Source organism: Platalea leucorodia (genome assembly GCF_965183815.1).
Source record: "Platalea leucorodia genome assembly, chromosome: 3".
NCBI classification, from domain to species: Eukaryota; Metazoa; Chordata; class Aves; order Pelecaniformes; family Threskiornithidae; genus Platalea; species Platalea leucorodia.
Window position 1 is genome coordinate 57,209,033 of NC_138825.1, and position 16,957 is coordinate 57,225,989.

The 16,957-nt window shown below is 38.9% G+C and overlaps 1 protein-coding gene across 8 annotated transcripts in view; it reads left to right on the plus strand.

The window, feature by feature from the left end:
• The window catches only part of LOC309588056 (damage-control phosphatase ARMT1-like), a 60,769-nt gene that overhangs the window by 22,741 nt on the left and 21,071 nt on the right, over positions 1–16,957 (plus strand). For all 8 annotated transcript variants that reach the window (XM_082306820.1, XM_082306826.1, XM_082306823.1 and 5 more), the window contains 4 exons: positions 2,500–2,631; positions 5,893–6,149; positions 10,552–10,696; positions 13,073–13,258. In XM_082306820.1, the coding sequence (XP_082162946.1) occupies positions 2,500–2,631; positions 5,893–6,149; positions 10,552–10,696; positions 13,073–13,258 (720 nt within the window). The remainder of the gene's footprint in view (positions 1–2,499; positions 2,632–5,892; positions 6,150–10,551; positions 10,697–13,072; positions 13,259–16,957) is intronic.

Genomic DNA, 16,957 nt, shown 5'->3' on the forward strand with positions numbered 1-16,957 from the left:
GCATTACAAATTTTACCCCTATAGTAGAGTCATGCCAAATTAATTGAATTATTATAGGTATGATTAATGATCAGACTTGTGAATGGCTGCTGGCAAAACATAGAAAAGTATTTACTTAAAGCGTGCACATTCCCTGCCAAAAGTATGATAATCATACCAACTTTCCTAGCGTGGTGTCAACATGTATGAGTAGCTTCGTATTTACTAAGGCACTGGAGGATGCAGACATCCGCTTCTGTAAATCTAACTAAGACTGTAGATGAGTGAAATAGTGATTCCCATTGACTTTTGCACCTGCCTTCATTTAAACCTCTTTTAAATCCTTCTGGATGTGTATCTGCATCTTTAAACTGCTCACCATTTTAAAATCTAGATTTGTATGAGAAATGTAGGTTTCAGAAGTTCCATCTGTAAAGGGTTTTCTTATGTTGATTATTGCTGCTGAACAGGGGACTTCCTTCTTCAGCTATGCTCTGAAATTTTGTTATTTCATCAGCTTTGAGATGTATTCCTTCTTTCTGTAGAGTCATAATTGGCTGTGTTTGTTTAGGGAAGAAAAAGAAAACATACATCAATACAGTAATATAAATATAATAACATACACAGTGTTACTGATTGCAAGCTCTGGCCATGGTTTTGGAGCCCTGGTGTATTCCAGAATGAAAAAAACCTCCTCTCTACATCAAAGAATTTCATGTGGTTGTACAATGTGAAACAAGTGGAGTAAAGCAAAAAAGAAGACAAAGTAGCGAAGAGATGGCACATGCCTTCCCTCACTCCCTCGGAATGGTGATAAAGTGTTGAGAAAATTAGCAGCCCTTTTATCTCAGAGATTGTGTGCTATGTTGTACGTGGCCGTGAGCTGTACTACATGTATCGGTCTGTCCTGATGAGAGTGGCAACTCCTTTGTGAAAGAGCACAGCTGAGTGTCTTTGAGGGAGATGAATGTGATTAAACTTGATGGATCTAATCCAGTGTGTACTAGTGCGCTGAAGAAAGATTAAAGAAGAGAGTTGACAATATTAGAGAAACTAATCCGAGGTAATTTATCTTCTGCTACAGTCCAAACTAGTAGTTTTGCCTTATTCCCCAGGGATTTCTGTGTGCGTTTCTTGGTAGAGGCTTATTTTACTAGATGTTTGCCTATTTAGAAAGCTGATAATTTTTTTCTATTTAGAATGGGTAGGAGCTGAACTTGTAATTTATCTCAGCCTGGAAATAATGCTGATGTAGAAGAGCAGGAAGTAAACACATCTTGTCTCTGTCTCCATTGGAATACCTTGTTTCAACAGCAGTCATTAACTGGGGGAGATATGCATTTTGTGATATATGCCTAAATGCACTAGGATTGCAGTTTTGTTTGTCCTGTGTGGGAGCTGATGGAATAAAAGTCTCGTGTTCTGTCCTCTGTCATGTGTGCTCCCAGCATCACCTAAACACAACCTTGTTCTGAAGACGTTAAATTTCATCATTTTGTAGTCACTGTTGATTGAAAAAAATCTTCTGTCTAATGAAACTCTTATCAAGACCTCAGGTCTGAATTTTCATACTGAAAGAGTTAAGTAACAAAGGCCAAGAAATCCAACGCATTTCTGCTCTACTGTCGAAGAGCAGAGCCACACGAGAATGAGAAAGCTTACTATAAAAGAGTCTAAAAGGCACAGCCAGAAGTGTTATAGAAGTGGTGTGAGGGAGGCTGTGCTATAAGGACAGAGCCAGTGCTTGCCATCTGTCAGAAGGGCTTGAAGGAGGGTGAAAGGAAGTCAGTGTGGTGATTGCTGGGGACAAGAAAGCATCATTCAGAAAGCCGAAGTTATGTCCAAGTGACAGAGTTCAAAAGGACCTTTCGCCTTGGCAGGCTAGAAGTAAAAGCACAAATGGGCAAGTCAAAAAGTGACTTTGAGGAGCAAGTAGGAGTGTCTGAGTAGACATGGACTCTTCAACCTGGTAGAGAGACTGCGGAGGTTAGATATAATAGAAATCTGCAGAATCATGAGTGGCACAGAGAGGATTGATAGCCGTTGGTTTTTTTCACCGTTTCTTCCAACATAAAAATGAGAGGGCGTGCAATGTAACTGAAGTCTAAAACCCAAAGTAGTTCTTTGCATAAAAGACACCATTTGGGTTAAAGTTTACGTGGGCTGAAGGAGTGACTGGGTAAGTTTGTTGAAGAGGGACCTTTTGAATGTTGCTAAATACATTGAAACTGCAGGAAACAAACTGAGCCGAAAATAGTGGGAGGCCATGGGATTGTTGAGGGGGAATACATTACATGCTGATATACTTTAGAACTGATGTCAATGGCTGAACTTGCAGATGAAATTGGTGACTGGTAGAAAAGTGACTGTTTATCCTATTTTCCAGTAAGGGTCAGTTACTCTGGGAATAACATATTTGGAACAGATGCCCTTGAGCAGCTTAATCAAACAAAAAAGCACTGAAGCAAAAATGTTCAAAAAATGTGGTCTAATGGTTTTGTTTTCATGCTCTCTTCCCAGGAATCTCATGATCACGTTCTTTTGGATATTCCTGTCACTAGAGAGCAGATGAATCACTATCGAGCTGCAGCTGAAACTGCTCAAAGTGAACTTGCAGCACTTTCAGTGAAGTACGATTGTGCCCAGTCAGAGGTACATTTAAAAATACTTCCAAATGCTTCTCCAAACCTGAGGATTCTCTACAGTCACTTTCTGCAGAGAATAGAAAGTTTGCAGAAAGTCCAAAGCAGAACTTTTTTTTTCTCGTAACATAGAATTTCCATGCAATTTTTACTCTGCTTGCTTCTGTATTCAAGAACTGAGCTTATATTTGAAAGATTTGAAGCAGTCTAGCTTTTTATCATCATCATCTAAATGCAATCGTTTGTAATTAAAACTGAAAGTTATTATTTCTAAATTATGGTTGTATAAAAGTTCTGATAGATGTCCGCCTGTTGCTGGTGACTTAAGATCTAACTGCCCATCCTCACCTATTCCTCCACTTTATTCAAGTTACAGCTCCCCAAATTTGCATTGCTTTCATCACCAATGAAGTTGTGATTGAGCTACTGAGGTTGATTGTAACTAGAGAGGCTGAAGAACACACATGCATCCTTTTCTGCTGTCCCTGTTCTGGGAATGGTGGTTCCTAGGAGAGAGGATAATTTTTAGAGTTTCACACTTAATTTTTTTTTAATATATGACTGAATAAGATTGATTTGATCCAATTCAGCAATGCGGGCAGTGGTCAGTTTTAGAATGGAGTCAAATTTTCCTTTAGGAGACATGAAGTGCTTGCATTTATTTACATACATAGATTTAGGTGTATGCATTCATAAATATCCACAGATAAATAAAGTTCGACAGAAACTTGTGAACATTTATCCATCAAGTACTTTAAATATCTGTACATTTTAGAAGTGTGTATTTCTATTGCACATTGTAAAGTACTTTGCAATATACTTGCATAGCACATGAACATTAAAAAAGGCTCTATCAATGAAATAAAATTTCTTTAATTGTAGATAGCTGAATATGGGGAACAGCAAGGACATGTAATATTGTATGACAATGAATTATTAATACACTATCCAGCCAGAACTACAGGGGTGAGTGTCCATTGTCCAAGCTTGACTTTGACCAGTTGATCCTGAAATTACTGCAGAGGTGTCCCCTACATGTAATGGCTATCCAGGATCAGTACTTTAAATTTCAATTCTAAAAAGCCATAGAGAATCTCATGTTATCATAGGAAGAATTTATTACTGGAACTGCTGGCTTTATTGCCAGCATGACTGACTGATTTATATATTCTTTCAGCACTATGCTTGCAAAAATGAAAGAATAGTCAAGAAAGCAGCTGTTCCTGTTCTTGTTAATAAAGACCTTCATGACCCAGCTGAGGTCAGAGCCCTGTTCTGCTGAGTGCTCTGTAAAACTCGTGATATGGGATTATTCTTGCTTTTTCTGCTGTTGGAACTGACCACAAGGACAATGGACAGAGGAAAAAATATCACATTTTGCAGATGGGGAGTTGAACCACAGAGAAATTTTAAAGTTGTGAACGCTTTAAGCTACCATGGCTTGGTCCAGCTGCCAAGCAAAGCAATCCTATTGTTCCTTCAGCTGCTCATTTCCTTCCCCACACTGCCCCATCCCTTGTGTTGGCACAGATGTACGCGTAGTTTTATGGTGCACTGTGTTGTTGGGAAACTCATGCAATTGAAAAATAAAGCCGCCTCTTCTGGGTTGTCTTTTAGCCGGATCAGTTTCCCAATCTTATTTCACCTCGTAGCCATGTAAGTGCTTCTGCTAGCACAAAGAAGAGGGTGGAGTATGGAAATGAAGCCCGTGAGCCTGGGAAAAGGCAGAGCTGCTTTTCTCAAAATCAGTGCTGCTTTATGTCGGCTCCAAAGTGTCTGATAAACCAGTGTTTGCAGGTGAAGCATAAGCCCATCAGAGACTATGCTGCTGCAGCAAGAGTGATCCTCCTACCTCAGTGTTGGCCTTTTCTCTGTGGCCAGCTCCCCTTCCTCCTCCTCCTCTGCAGAAAGTAAATTATTTTCTGTCAGCAGCATTAGTTAAGTTGTTTGTGGAGGAGTTGGACAAATACCAGAGCTGCTGCAAGGGAGAGGACTGGAGTGCACGGCTGGGAGCAGGAGAAGCAGGACCTCTCTTTTCCAGGGGCAGTTGCCGTTCAATTGGCTCACTGGCCTCCTGGAATTTCTCTGAGTGTCTTGGGTTTGGTCACACTGGAAGCCTCTGGCGGAGCCATGAATTTCCCGACATCCTGAATTGCAGCTTAATGTCTTAAATATTTATTGCCTTAAAATATTTGCCACAAGTTAAAAGCCCTAGCACACATCATAAAGAGCAGCTAATGTGGCTTAATTATTTGCCTGTTAATTTTATGTAGTAGGAGGTAAATGTTTCAGATTGTATCTTGCTGCTTATGATTGGAATTGTCATGCCTTAATACTTCTTGTGACAAAAAAAAATCCGCTTTAAATTACTTGTTCCTTTTAACAAAATAAAACACACTGAAATTTTATATGCCTGGCGTGTCTGCCTCAAGCTCAGTCTTTTAGAGAACGTTGTAGCAGAAATAGTTCAATGGAAAATGGTATTTTTAAGGAAAAGAGAAGGGAAAGTAAAGAAAAACAACTGAACTCCACGGACTGTTGGGAAGCTCTAGCATCATCTCTGGAACAGGTCCTTGACTTTTGGTGATGGTGTCCCTCCTCTCACCCTTCCTTAAAAGGCTCTCTTGTGGTTTCTGTGTAAATCCAGCTAGATTTGATTGGATTATCAGACCATAAAATAACTTATTTGAGTAAGCTGAGAAGTGGTTGCCTACACCACGACTCTCCAAAAATTTCTTTGCCTCTGAGTACGCTGCAAATCATCAGAAGGCTCCACTCTCATACAACAGGATACTTTGCTGTTACAACTCCCCACAGCTATAGATTATCTGGAATTGTGCACCAGAATTGGCAGCAGGGAGGAGGCAGGCAAAAAAAATGGAATAGTGGTGTAAATGGCAGTATTGTAATGCAGATGCATAAGGGAGCTGATTTAAGGCTGTGCAGCAGAACTTAAGGTGGACTTTTCCTAAATTCTGAATTTGTAAATAAATTTATCTTCCTGTAAGAGATTATCTTGAAAAGTTGTATAGTATTACACAGCAGCAGCTTTTGGTTTTACAAACCCCTTTCTTCCATTACTTTTTCCTAGTTATATGAAAATAAAGTTGTGTCCCTCCACTCAGTCTTGTAGTGACAGAAGACTCTGAGTCTTTTGTTCCAATATGTGTTTCTTGTCACATTACTAAACTTGTAATGCAGTCGCATATTTCAGCCCAGGCAAAATTATTCTTCTTTTTTTTTTATGAGTTCTTTCATTTTCTGTCTACAGCTTCTTGAACTCAGGTCCAGAATGGTCACTAAAGAAGCCTCTTTTCAAGAGCTGAAGGCTGAAGCTGAAAGCTGCAAGGAAAACAATGCTAGACAGATGTCTCGCCTCCTGTCTTTGCAAACCCGAATTAAGGAGATGGAGGAAGAGGCATGTGTGCTTGCCACTTCTAAAAACCAGGCTGAGCTGACAGCTCAGGCGGCATTCAAGGAAAACTGGGAGCTGAAGGAGGAGCTTCATGAGCAAAATGCCAAACTTAAGTAAGATTCATGTGACACGAGAAACTATTTATGTTTGGGGTGACAGAATGGTGCAGTTGTCAAGGCAGAAAAATACGTTGGTAGACAGACTTTATTGCAGATCTGAATTCTGTCACAATACCTGGCACAACTGTTGTACTTGAAGGTGTGGAAGGTATTGAAATTCGATTTTTGGTTTGAGTTGTTAGCCCATAAATGGGGTTTTGAGGATGTTGTCCTTCGGAGGAGAAATGATGATATGAGTGTAACCTCATAGTTTACAAAAATGAGCACAGAGGGCTGTTTGAACGCAGTAGAAACAATACATATGGTTTCTTCATTCAGGTATTTCCATGTATGGCACTGAGGCAAACTTTGTGCCTTTCATAGCACACTTGATGGGCAGTACCTGCAACTATGGTCCAGTGCCCTGGTCTCCTTATCACGTGGCATCTTTTGCAGACATTTACCTGTCACTTGACATGCTGCGTGGGCCGTGCAGTGGTCAGTGACTGTGCTGCTGCACCACTCTGATCTCTTTTACCCTCTTCTGCGTCACAGCTGGAACCAAAGCAGTGTCAAGTGAATTTCTTCCTTAGTGTAAAGCTGTCCGTTAGGAGCAGTGTAATAAAGAAAATATGATATAATTCCTAGTTAATAGCATCCTGAAGGGAGCATGTTAATGTTTGGTTAATCTTTGTTCAGCTTTCACTAACATTAGCTTTGTCTGACTTTTCTTCTATTTTCTTCTGGATATTGCTGTGTGTTTGTGTGTTTTTTTTTTTTTTTTTTTTTTTTTTTAACATGCATACTGATTACATAAAACTTGTAATAAAAGATAGTATCCTTAACTGTACTGTTCTCAGCACAGTGTGTCAGAGTACTGATCTGTCAGTTCTGCATAACTGCTAATATTTCAGGTCTGTGGGATGGAAACTGATAGCAATGTTGACCACAAATAAAATTGATTGGTGTGAAAATATTCTGAGCTCTAAAATTCCAAAATCAGTGTCAGTCATAATATATTCATAGACACCTTATAGACTTTTATAATGGATATTTTTCCACTATTACAAGGCTAATATCCATGTCTCTCTTACTATTGTCTAGTCAAGAGCAAGGTTCACCAGATGTCTGTATTTCCTAAATCAGTATTTTGCACAGCTCTTCCAGGCTTTGTGCATTAGAAGTGGATAATTAAGTTATTTTAAACTCTAGAGAAATCCATTGCAGTGCACTTGTCTATTACCAGCTGATTTGCCAAAAGCCCTGCCTGGAGAGTGCTGATGTTGATCGCCAAAGATTTTAGATATGAACCCAATATAAGTGCGGAGATAGTTAAGCCAAGAAGTGTATTATGCATCCTAGCAACATAGAAAACATCACAGTCTCTGAGATAATGGTTGTTAAGATTCTTTAAAATACTACTTCTGGGGGGAAAAAAAAAGAAGAAAAAAGGAAGAAAAACCTCCTATCTTGTCCGCCTGACTCACTGGGAGAAACTGTGACAACAGACAGTACTGTGTATCATACTAGCCTATAGTTACAGTGATATGATCAATTTTATGTGGCATAAATCTGTACTGTCACTCCCAGTGCAGTCCTGGCTGCTCTGTTTTGCCCATGACACTTGTGTCAGCACTTCCATTTGTGTTGCTGCATGGTGATCGTGACCAGGGAACTGCTCCAAGAGAGAAGTGAGCAAAATACACTTAATTAATGAGTTTAATTTCCACCTCTACCAATCCCGGGTCAGTTTCGTTGTGCTCCTGGAGTGTACCACTGGAGTGCTGGGAAAAGGAAAGGGACAAATGGAGGGTGAGTCTGCTTGTTTGGAAGGAACAAACATGTTGGGTTGGTCATGAATCTACAGTGTATGCTTTCAAAGCTTTTTCCCATCCTCAGCTGATGGTTACATGTGCCAAAATACTAGTCAGTGTATTGAATTAATGAACTTCAGTTGCTTAGTCTGGCCACCTTAGTAGCACGTGGCACATGACCAGTCCTAATTAGGTATTCAAGAAAGATTTTCACTGAAAACCACTAATAAAAGGGAAGAGCAAGCCAGTAGGCATAAAATGCACATTTGCATTCTATACCTAGGGAAACAGTAAAAAATGTTTAATGAATTCTGTGATTGGTTTCCAAGATGTACACCTCTCTTATTGAAAATGGTGCTTTTCTATTCAACAGGTCCATGGCCAAGGTATTTTTAGAACCTGAACTGTTAAAAGCTTCCCCCCCCCCCCCCGCCCCCCCCTTCTCTTTGTTCATTAGTTCTGGAGAGCTAGCAAAACTGTGAAAGAGCTGCGTTCTACTTTTTTGTACCTGATTGCCTATTTTCCAGGCGCTCACACCTTTATGGCCCTACTGGAGGTAATTAGGTTATTCGTAGAGTTGTCAAGTACGTGCTTTGTACTTCAGATTGTTTATTTTTAGAAGCAGGCATGGTTCTGCGTGTGATGTGCTTTGATTTTTCAGAGCCATGGAACAGTTTGTGGGGTTGGCCGTCAATCTCATACAATATTCTAACATATAGGCGTGCATGTATGACATGTCTGGAGTCTTATACCTTTTCACTTCTGACATAGCCCTCCTCAGGACAGCAGTTTAGCAGCCATCTCACAGCTTAGTTTTCCTAGGGCTATAGAGGAGAGGAAGGTGTCCGGAGGTGAGAAAGCTGCAAGGCACTTGTTTCCTGAGGGCCAGTGCCTGCTGCAGAAGGCAGAGCTCTTTTGGCTTACGGTGTGTGCTGTGCAGTAGTGCAAGGAACTGTCCTCGTCCTGTCCAGAGCAGTAATTACTGTTTTACATTCCTCTCCGTTATTCTTCCACTCTCTTCCACTTTGCAGCAGTGACAACAACTGTGCTGATCTCCCTCCTAAGCCAATATCTTAAATTTTTTCATAGACCATATCTTTTGCTTAGTGATTTATAACTATTTAACGTACTGTGTTCGCACTTACTGTGTGTTTCCTGTAAGAGTCTCACGCTGCTTTTTGATTATGGAGTGATGCTCTATTGCCTGTTTGATTGCCATCCTAGAGAGAAAGAAGTCAGAAATGGAAAAGAATGAGTCCAGAAATGGCTAGCATGCCTACCTTGAAAAGTGAGAATAGTGCTATGCTCTGATAAGCAAATCAGTTTCAATAAAATATTTGTTCTAGACAGCTGTTTGGTGATATCTTGTTTTATTCTAGTGTTCAAATCTTTGTGAAGAACTTGCTTTAGGAAGTATCTCGTTTCTCAACTGGCAGCTCAATAGTTTTGTCTCTTGCACTGTATTTTTGCCACTAAGTACCTCTCTCATGGGTGTTATCTGAGAGGTATTGGAGTTGATATTTGCATGACACTAATGGTCATTTTGAGCTTTGTTTGGTTGGCTGGTTTTGTTAATCTGTTTCTTTGTAGTTTTTCAGGAGCGATGCTCAGTGTTGCAGCGTCGTGAGCCAGATTTAGATCTATATGTTTGCTACCTATGCAGACTGTGGCAATGCTTATTTGCTGGTCTTGTCTTTGACCCTGGCAATGGGAGGGATGTAACCACATTTATGCCAATGAGTTAAACTGACCAATCTGTTATTTGGTTATTTGTTCTTACAGAATATTTGCAAACCAATACTTGCTGTTAAGGCTGATAACGTTTCATGTGGGATATGTATCCGCATGATAGGCACCTATTGAGAGTGATGAAATTGATGACAAAAAGGTGCCTTTTCTTCGTACTTTTGCAGTAGTCCCTTGATATTTTCTTTTTTAATGGATTCTTTTAGCCTGCATCTGGTCTGCACTTTTTTTCCTCTCTTTGCCTCCATGTCCTGTGTTCGTGGGTAGTGTTATGCTGCAGAAGACTTTATGTACAGCAAAGTAGCATCTCCCACCTGCATGTGCTTCTGCTGGTAAACTTCCTTTTGCAGGTACTCTGGGTGTCCTACACTTCCATTGCTCTGGAGGGGCTTCTCTTTCCCTGGAATTTGTTGATCAGCACCATCAGCTTCATTAGAGAGAGAGGGGATGTGAAGTACTTTTAGCATATTTTTACTATAATTTGATCACTCTCTTCCCACTTACTTTTTCTAAGCTTTTGCTTGCAGCCTCCATTTCTAGTATCTTGAGGGCACTGTTTATTGATGTTACCTGGTTCTTGTGTTTTATTGAAATCTTGTGCTGAGAATGAGGTTGGGATCGTAGAGGATTCTTTAAAGTCCTAATCAAAAGCAAAGATGAAGAAATGTTTACACATAAGGCAACAACAAAAGTTGTGTCTATTAAATAACAGATATAGAGAATTATACGTAACTTTAAAAATTCATTTTGTGGTATGCAGAAGCTAGCAATAATCTTTGGCTAATGTCTTTTGCCTAGAATTCTGTTTCAGAGAACATTCATCCTGATAGGTGTATTTTTTTTTCCTGTCTGTTTAGTAAATATTTGAATGAGTGTGAAGAAAGCATGACTCAAGCTTCTAAAATCAGCAGTAAGTATGAAGAGCTCCTTACACAGCTTTCTGGATTCTTGGACACAGACATCAGAGAAAAAGAGAAACCACAGGAACATCTAATGTTGAAGGTGATTATGTGTAAGCAAGAGTTTCTGTATAGAGATTTAATAGAAGAATATTTGGTTGTCAAAGAAATAAAGCAAGTGATGAAGACAGGAATCTTTGTGTTAAATAATGATTGGCAGACAGTGCTCTCATTTAAGATAGATTTATTTTCATCTTGGGTTGATTTTCAAAGGTGCTGAACACTAATAGACCTCAGTGAACTCAGTCTGGTCTTATCTGCATAAATATTTTACCAACCTGTAGTTCCTAAGTACAACCCTGATTAGATACTTGGTTGAAAGCTTTCCTGAAAACATTAACACTGGGAGTCACTAGGTGACATGTAAACTGTACACTAGATCTTAACACTTACCTTGAGCCGACATACCATTAAGTCGAAACATCTGCAATGACATACCCTAAAACAACCTTAACTATGACCTGTAACAAAATGCTGTAAATCAGTGTGATGTTTCTGAAACCTAATCATAAAACTTTATTATTTCTCTTCAGAATATTTCTGAAGTTCCAAAATCTAAGCTTCCATTTAGGAAAGGAAAACTGTTCGTAGACTCTTTTAACCTTTATTGTTGCTGCTGAAGGGCAGTTTATAGAATCATAGAATCATAAAGGTTGGAAAAGACCTCTGAGATCATCGAGTCCAACTGTTAACCTAACTGCCTGGTCCACCTCTAAACCATGTCCCTAAGCACCACATCCACATGTTTTTTGAATACTTCCAGGGACTGTGATTGCACTACTTCCCTGGGCAGTCTGTTCCAATGCCTAACCACTCTCTCCGTGAAGAAATTTTTCCTAATATCCAATCTAAATCTCCCCTGGCACAACTTGAGGCCATTTCCTCTTGTCCTATGGCTTGCTACTTGGGAGAAGAGACCGACCCCCACCTCGCTACAACCTCCTTTCAGGTAGTTGTAGAGAGCGATAAGGTCTCCCCTCAGCCTCCTCTTCTCCAGGCTAAACAACCCCAGCTCCCTCAGCCGCTCCTCGTAAGACTTGTGCTCTAGAGCTTTCACCAGCTTTGTTGCCCTACTTTGGACACGCTCCAGCACCTCGATGTCCTTCTTGTAGTGAGGGGCCCAAAACTGAACACAGTACTCGAGGTGCGGCCTCACCAGTGCCGAGTACAGGGGCACTATCACCTCCCTGGTCCTGCTGGCCACACTATTCGTGATACAAAATTTATCCTAATTTTATTTATCCTAATTTTATGCATTTTTCTCATGTTCTGTCTAGCTATTTTGGGAAATTTTGTTTCATTATATTCATGTTGTTATGAGTTCTGGCTATAAGGAATACTTAATAAATTAAGATTATCTAGGTATGTATCACAGTGATTTCTTACAGTCCTTGCCCTCATAATACTGCAAGCACATCAAAATTGTAATAAATACTCTAACAAAACTTGGCTAGTTGTCATTACAGGCCAAGATATTTGTATTAATCTGTAACTCTTACATGCTTTAAGTTAAGGAAATAACTGGAGTTTAAAAAAAGTATATGTTGTTGTCTCGTTTTAACAATGGACTAATAAATCTAGTTGGGAAATCTAATTTGTGCTGAAAACTGTGTGCATTAGGAAAACTTAGCAACTCATTTTTCTGTTTAGTGTCATGGCATGTCTATTTAGCTTCTTTTCCACACTGTGGTTTTAATGAAGACAGAATTGATCTGCCTTAACCTTAATAAATGTCTTGCCAGTAGGAATCAAGGTACATTTTTTTTACCTTTTGCACTCTCTGAAGTGCCCACACTCATCTATTCCACTTCTTGGAAATAGCGTAACATACCAAAACAGCCCTAGAATCCTCCTGGAAATGACTCCTTTTTCCAAGGCGTCAGCTGCTCAGAACAGCAACCCCCCAGGTATTTGGCCCTACCCTTGAATATGCTTATGAAATAGCTGTTACTAACTCAAATCTCCCCATGCCTAAAAAGTTTCAAGTGTGAAATGCAGCTTTCAGTTTCCTGTTCCAAATGAGACAGATAAATCTCAACAAGCCAAACTAAAATGGTCTGCTTTTTGCATGGAGTTAGTTATGTGATCTGTTTTCATTTTCTGACCTGCTTCATATCAAGTGCAGATATGCAGCGACAGTAGCTCTCCACCTGTTTAACAGATCATGGAGATTGTGTGGGAGTAAATCTGAACCACATTACACTAAAGTGTGGGTTTCTGATGGGAATATGATTCTCATTTTAATTGTCTTTCTACTCTTTTCAGAAAGGTACAGTAGAGTGCAATTATAAATCTGACCTAGGGGTCAACAGAAACACCATGTCTTTATTGGGATGATTAGGAGCAGGTGTACTGGGATGAATATATGTCATTGTTAAGTGCTTTAAAAAAGTTACTAATATTTGAATTATTTCTCTAGGTCTCTGAAATATGTAAAGAAAATCTGTCACTAAAAGACCAGGTTGCTGCTCTTCAAGAAGCTATCAATGTCCATGAGATGGAGTCCAAAGCTAGTAGAGAAACTATAATGAGGCTTGTTTCAGAAGTGACCAAGGAGCAGAAAAAGGCAGCAGGATACTATCAAGATGTGGAAAAACTTAGTAAGGTACCTAATTGCATGATGTATATGTTTGTCTAGTTTTCAAATGTTTTCTTGAAATTTCAAATTAATTTTCAGTAGGAGTTGTATGAGAAAAAATGCTTCTGAAAGACTTCCAGTGATGAGGTTCTTTCCTAAACAGGACATTTTTCTAAGGTTCTTCTCAACTTTTTGATAGCTTGAGAATATATGGACATTAAACAATAATATTGTGTAAAATAGGTCTGATTTAGATTTGATGTCTTCTGATGATGATTGCAAATTTATATTTTTGCATCCCTCGTATTGTTGTAGCCTTTACTGTGCTTGCACAAACAGGTAAATAAACATGTTTTTAAAAGCAGTGTAAACAGATAGAGTTAATGAGTATATCTGAGGCACAAGCATGGAATAATGAAAAAATACTCTTTTAAATAATATTTATGTGATATTGCAAGTTTTCTGAGGGTTCTTCTACTCAGTTTCTTTTAAAAGTCTAATGAGAAATTGAAAGGAATTGATAGGGACACTATTTTGTTCTTTCTCTTAAGGAACTGGAAGTAAAGTGTCTTGGCTTCCAGACACCCTAGATTATCTTGTTTCGCTGTGTTATAAACTTGTATTTCATAACTATAAATATTCAGGTGACTCATACCCAAAAAGTCGTAGGCGGTAGGATGCCTCTTGCAGGAAAGCACTGTTTTTCTGTGGGGAACCCGTAGAGAAAATCTGTGCAGCAGGGATGATGCTGACATGAGAAATGTAAGTGAAGCTGTAAGTCAAGTATTCACCAAATTCACCCAGGTATGATTTGGAAAGGAAAAAGATATGATTTAAGGATTTATTTGCTCCAGGAGAAGTCAGTATTAAGAGTTTTTGTACATTGCAAAGGATGGACAAACAAAGTGAGCTTCTGTAGCAGTTTTCCTTATTACTTTGTACTTTGAGAGACAACTGTGGAAACAGAGCAGTTTACTAAAACCATAATGAAAATTTCCCGCAGGTACTGGAGCAGTGTGGTTAAAGCTGATGGCCAGAACTTAAGAAAAAAAGAAACTTAGACTGCCAAATATGTAGCTGACCTGTGTGTGACTGAGTTTGTAGAAATTTTTAACATAAAGGCAACCTTGTGCAAGTAAATTTTCAAATGTAGTATGACATTCCGCCCCCCCCCCCCCCGTATTATTTTTTTTCCTGAATAGACCACCACCACCATACATTTTAAAGGATAAAGTGTTCTGATTTGGTTGTAGGCAAAATACTTAGGAGATGAGAAATAGCTGGTGGTGTGCTCTGGAGAAGAAAGAATTTGTTGAAGGGAAGATAAATGTTAAGTACCACAAGGGTCATAAATTTTACTTACTGCTGAAAATACTTCTTACCAAGCTGTGTAAAATTTTCTAAGACTCAAATGGGTCTGAGAGATAACCTGAACCAAAAACTTCAACAGATCCTGTTTGAGAACATTTTGTTCTCATACTTCACATCAAACACAGGGGTATGTGTAAGGGCAGAGTGTAGGTTGCTCACTAGGTAAGCCACAATCAGGAGATGTTTTAAACCAAGATGAGGGCTTCATTTGTGACTTGTTTTGCAAGTTTGCTCTGACTGCCAAAACATTTCCAAACTTGAACTAGCTGTATGAAAAAATATTTTCCTATTGTTATTGTGCATATGCCAAATACATGGTTTATTTAACCCATTTTACAGAAAGGTCTTGCTAAATTATTAGCATTGCCTTTCGAATGAAGTGTGTGCCATGAGAGCTTATTGAGAGGCTGCAGATTTCTCCAGTGCTGTTTCAGTTTAGCTACTTAAATTTGCAGATAACTGTGTAAATCTGTTGAGAAGGTTTTGTGTTCAGAAAGGCGTATTAAGAAATTCGGTATTGAAAAAAAAAAGTAAAAAACCAAAAATGCTTTCAATCCACATATTTAAAGGAGGGTGTATGGCATCCCCTGTTCCCCTGATGGGTGTCTTATTAAGTTACAGGAAGGGCATCGGTGGTATAAAGTTGGTTTGACTTTGTTACTTTGCTGCGCAGTTTAAATAAGCACATGAACAGAGTTGCACATGTTGTGACCTGTTTCCCCGTGAAGGCGAAAAGCAGAAATCTATACTGTTTCTGTGCCAGAAGACGTGCACACACATGGCAGAGTGTTCCTGAACTGTTTTCTAAGCTTTAATTAATGGAGTTGCCTGTGCAGAGTTTACCCAGCCCAGACCGAGTACAAGTGACTCTTGGCTGCGTTTGCCTGAAGCTCCCAGGGCCAAACATATTGGCCATCTTCTGTATTACAGATTGAGATGGTGGCCCATTTCCCTCAGTTTTCTCTCAAAATTCTTCCTAATTGTATAGAGGCCATCAGACTGTTCTGTCAGCCTTCTCCAGCAAGCCTCAGCCATGGCACTGTTCCCTGCCACCTCTGAATCATTGCCAGTTTTTCTTGCTAGGTAGTTCTTCACTCCTGCTCCGTGGGATTTCTCTGAACTCCCTCTCTTGACCAGGTACCTTTCTTTATGTCCCAGGAGGAGGCAGTTACCTAATGATCAGTTAAACAGATTGTACGTTCTGAAATTCTCGATGAAGAAAATGAAAGCCAGGCTGGTTACTTTCAAACAATATTTTATTAGGCTCTAAGGTTAGTACATGAGAGCAATTCAGAATGTTCTTTAGTATATTTGATACTTCAGTATTTGTTGCAGTTAGCTGGTTTTCAGTTGAGCAGCATTAGCAAGTGAATGATGATTTTATCTCTTCCCCTCTTAGCCTCACTGCATCACAATATCCAACAGCAAACAACAGAAACTAATATAATCTCGAAACTAATATAAGTAACAATAGCAAGCCATCAACCTGTTTTTGTTGTGATGTATTGCTTTTCTTTTAGAATTCTGAACTTCTCACATTTCTGACCAAATATTGCAAGAGCTTGCTTCTGGAATTCTGTAAATATTGTGCATACCTTTATTCTGGCAGTGCTGGATATCAAATTTGCATTTGATGGAAAACAACTTTTAAATGCTGCCCAGATTTCTAGACTGGGAATCAGAATACCTGTTCTTTCTTTCTGTATGCCCAGACAGTGATTATTGATTATGGTAATCATAATTACAGAATTATGACATTCTTTGAGAATGTCTGTAGGTCTTTATAAAATGTCTTATTTATTCTAACCGAGTTTCTTTCTAGTATTTAATAAATTCCTATACGGCATTTGTTTAAGGTATAGAAGAAGATGCATATATTCTTCTTCCAGATGAATTTGCCTTTCGTACAGCATTGCCATTGGTGAACCACAAGAACTAGTAAACTGGCTTGTTCTGTTTCACATCTTTGCTGGAGATTCAACCTGGAACTATTTGTGTTTCCCTCTGAAGTGTTAATTGAAACGTCTGTTTTGCAAAGATGTGCACCATGCAATGTCTTTAAAGAACATATTTGAAATATAATCAAGCAATTTTAATTAATACAAATATATCTGCATGTACTAGTGATGCAAAATTAACCATGAAAATGCTCTTCAGTATTCAATACTGACTTATATTAAATTGTGTTATTAATTAATAAAATTTATCTAAGTAGCATCTAGTCAGTATAAATTTATCCAAATCGATTGTATGAAAACATAGTTAATTAAAATATAAACTTATTCTTTAAGGAAATTGAGTAAACTTGAGAAACATGCCTACATTTTGAATACACCCAAACACTTTGATTGTAGG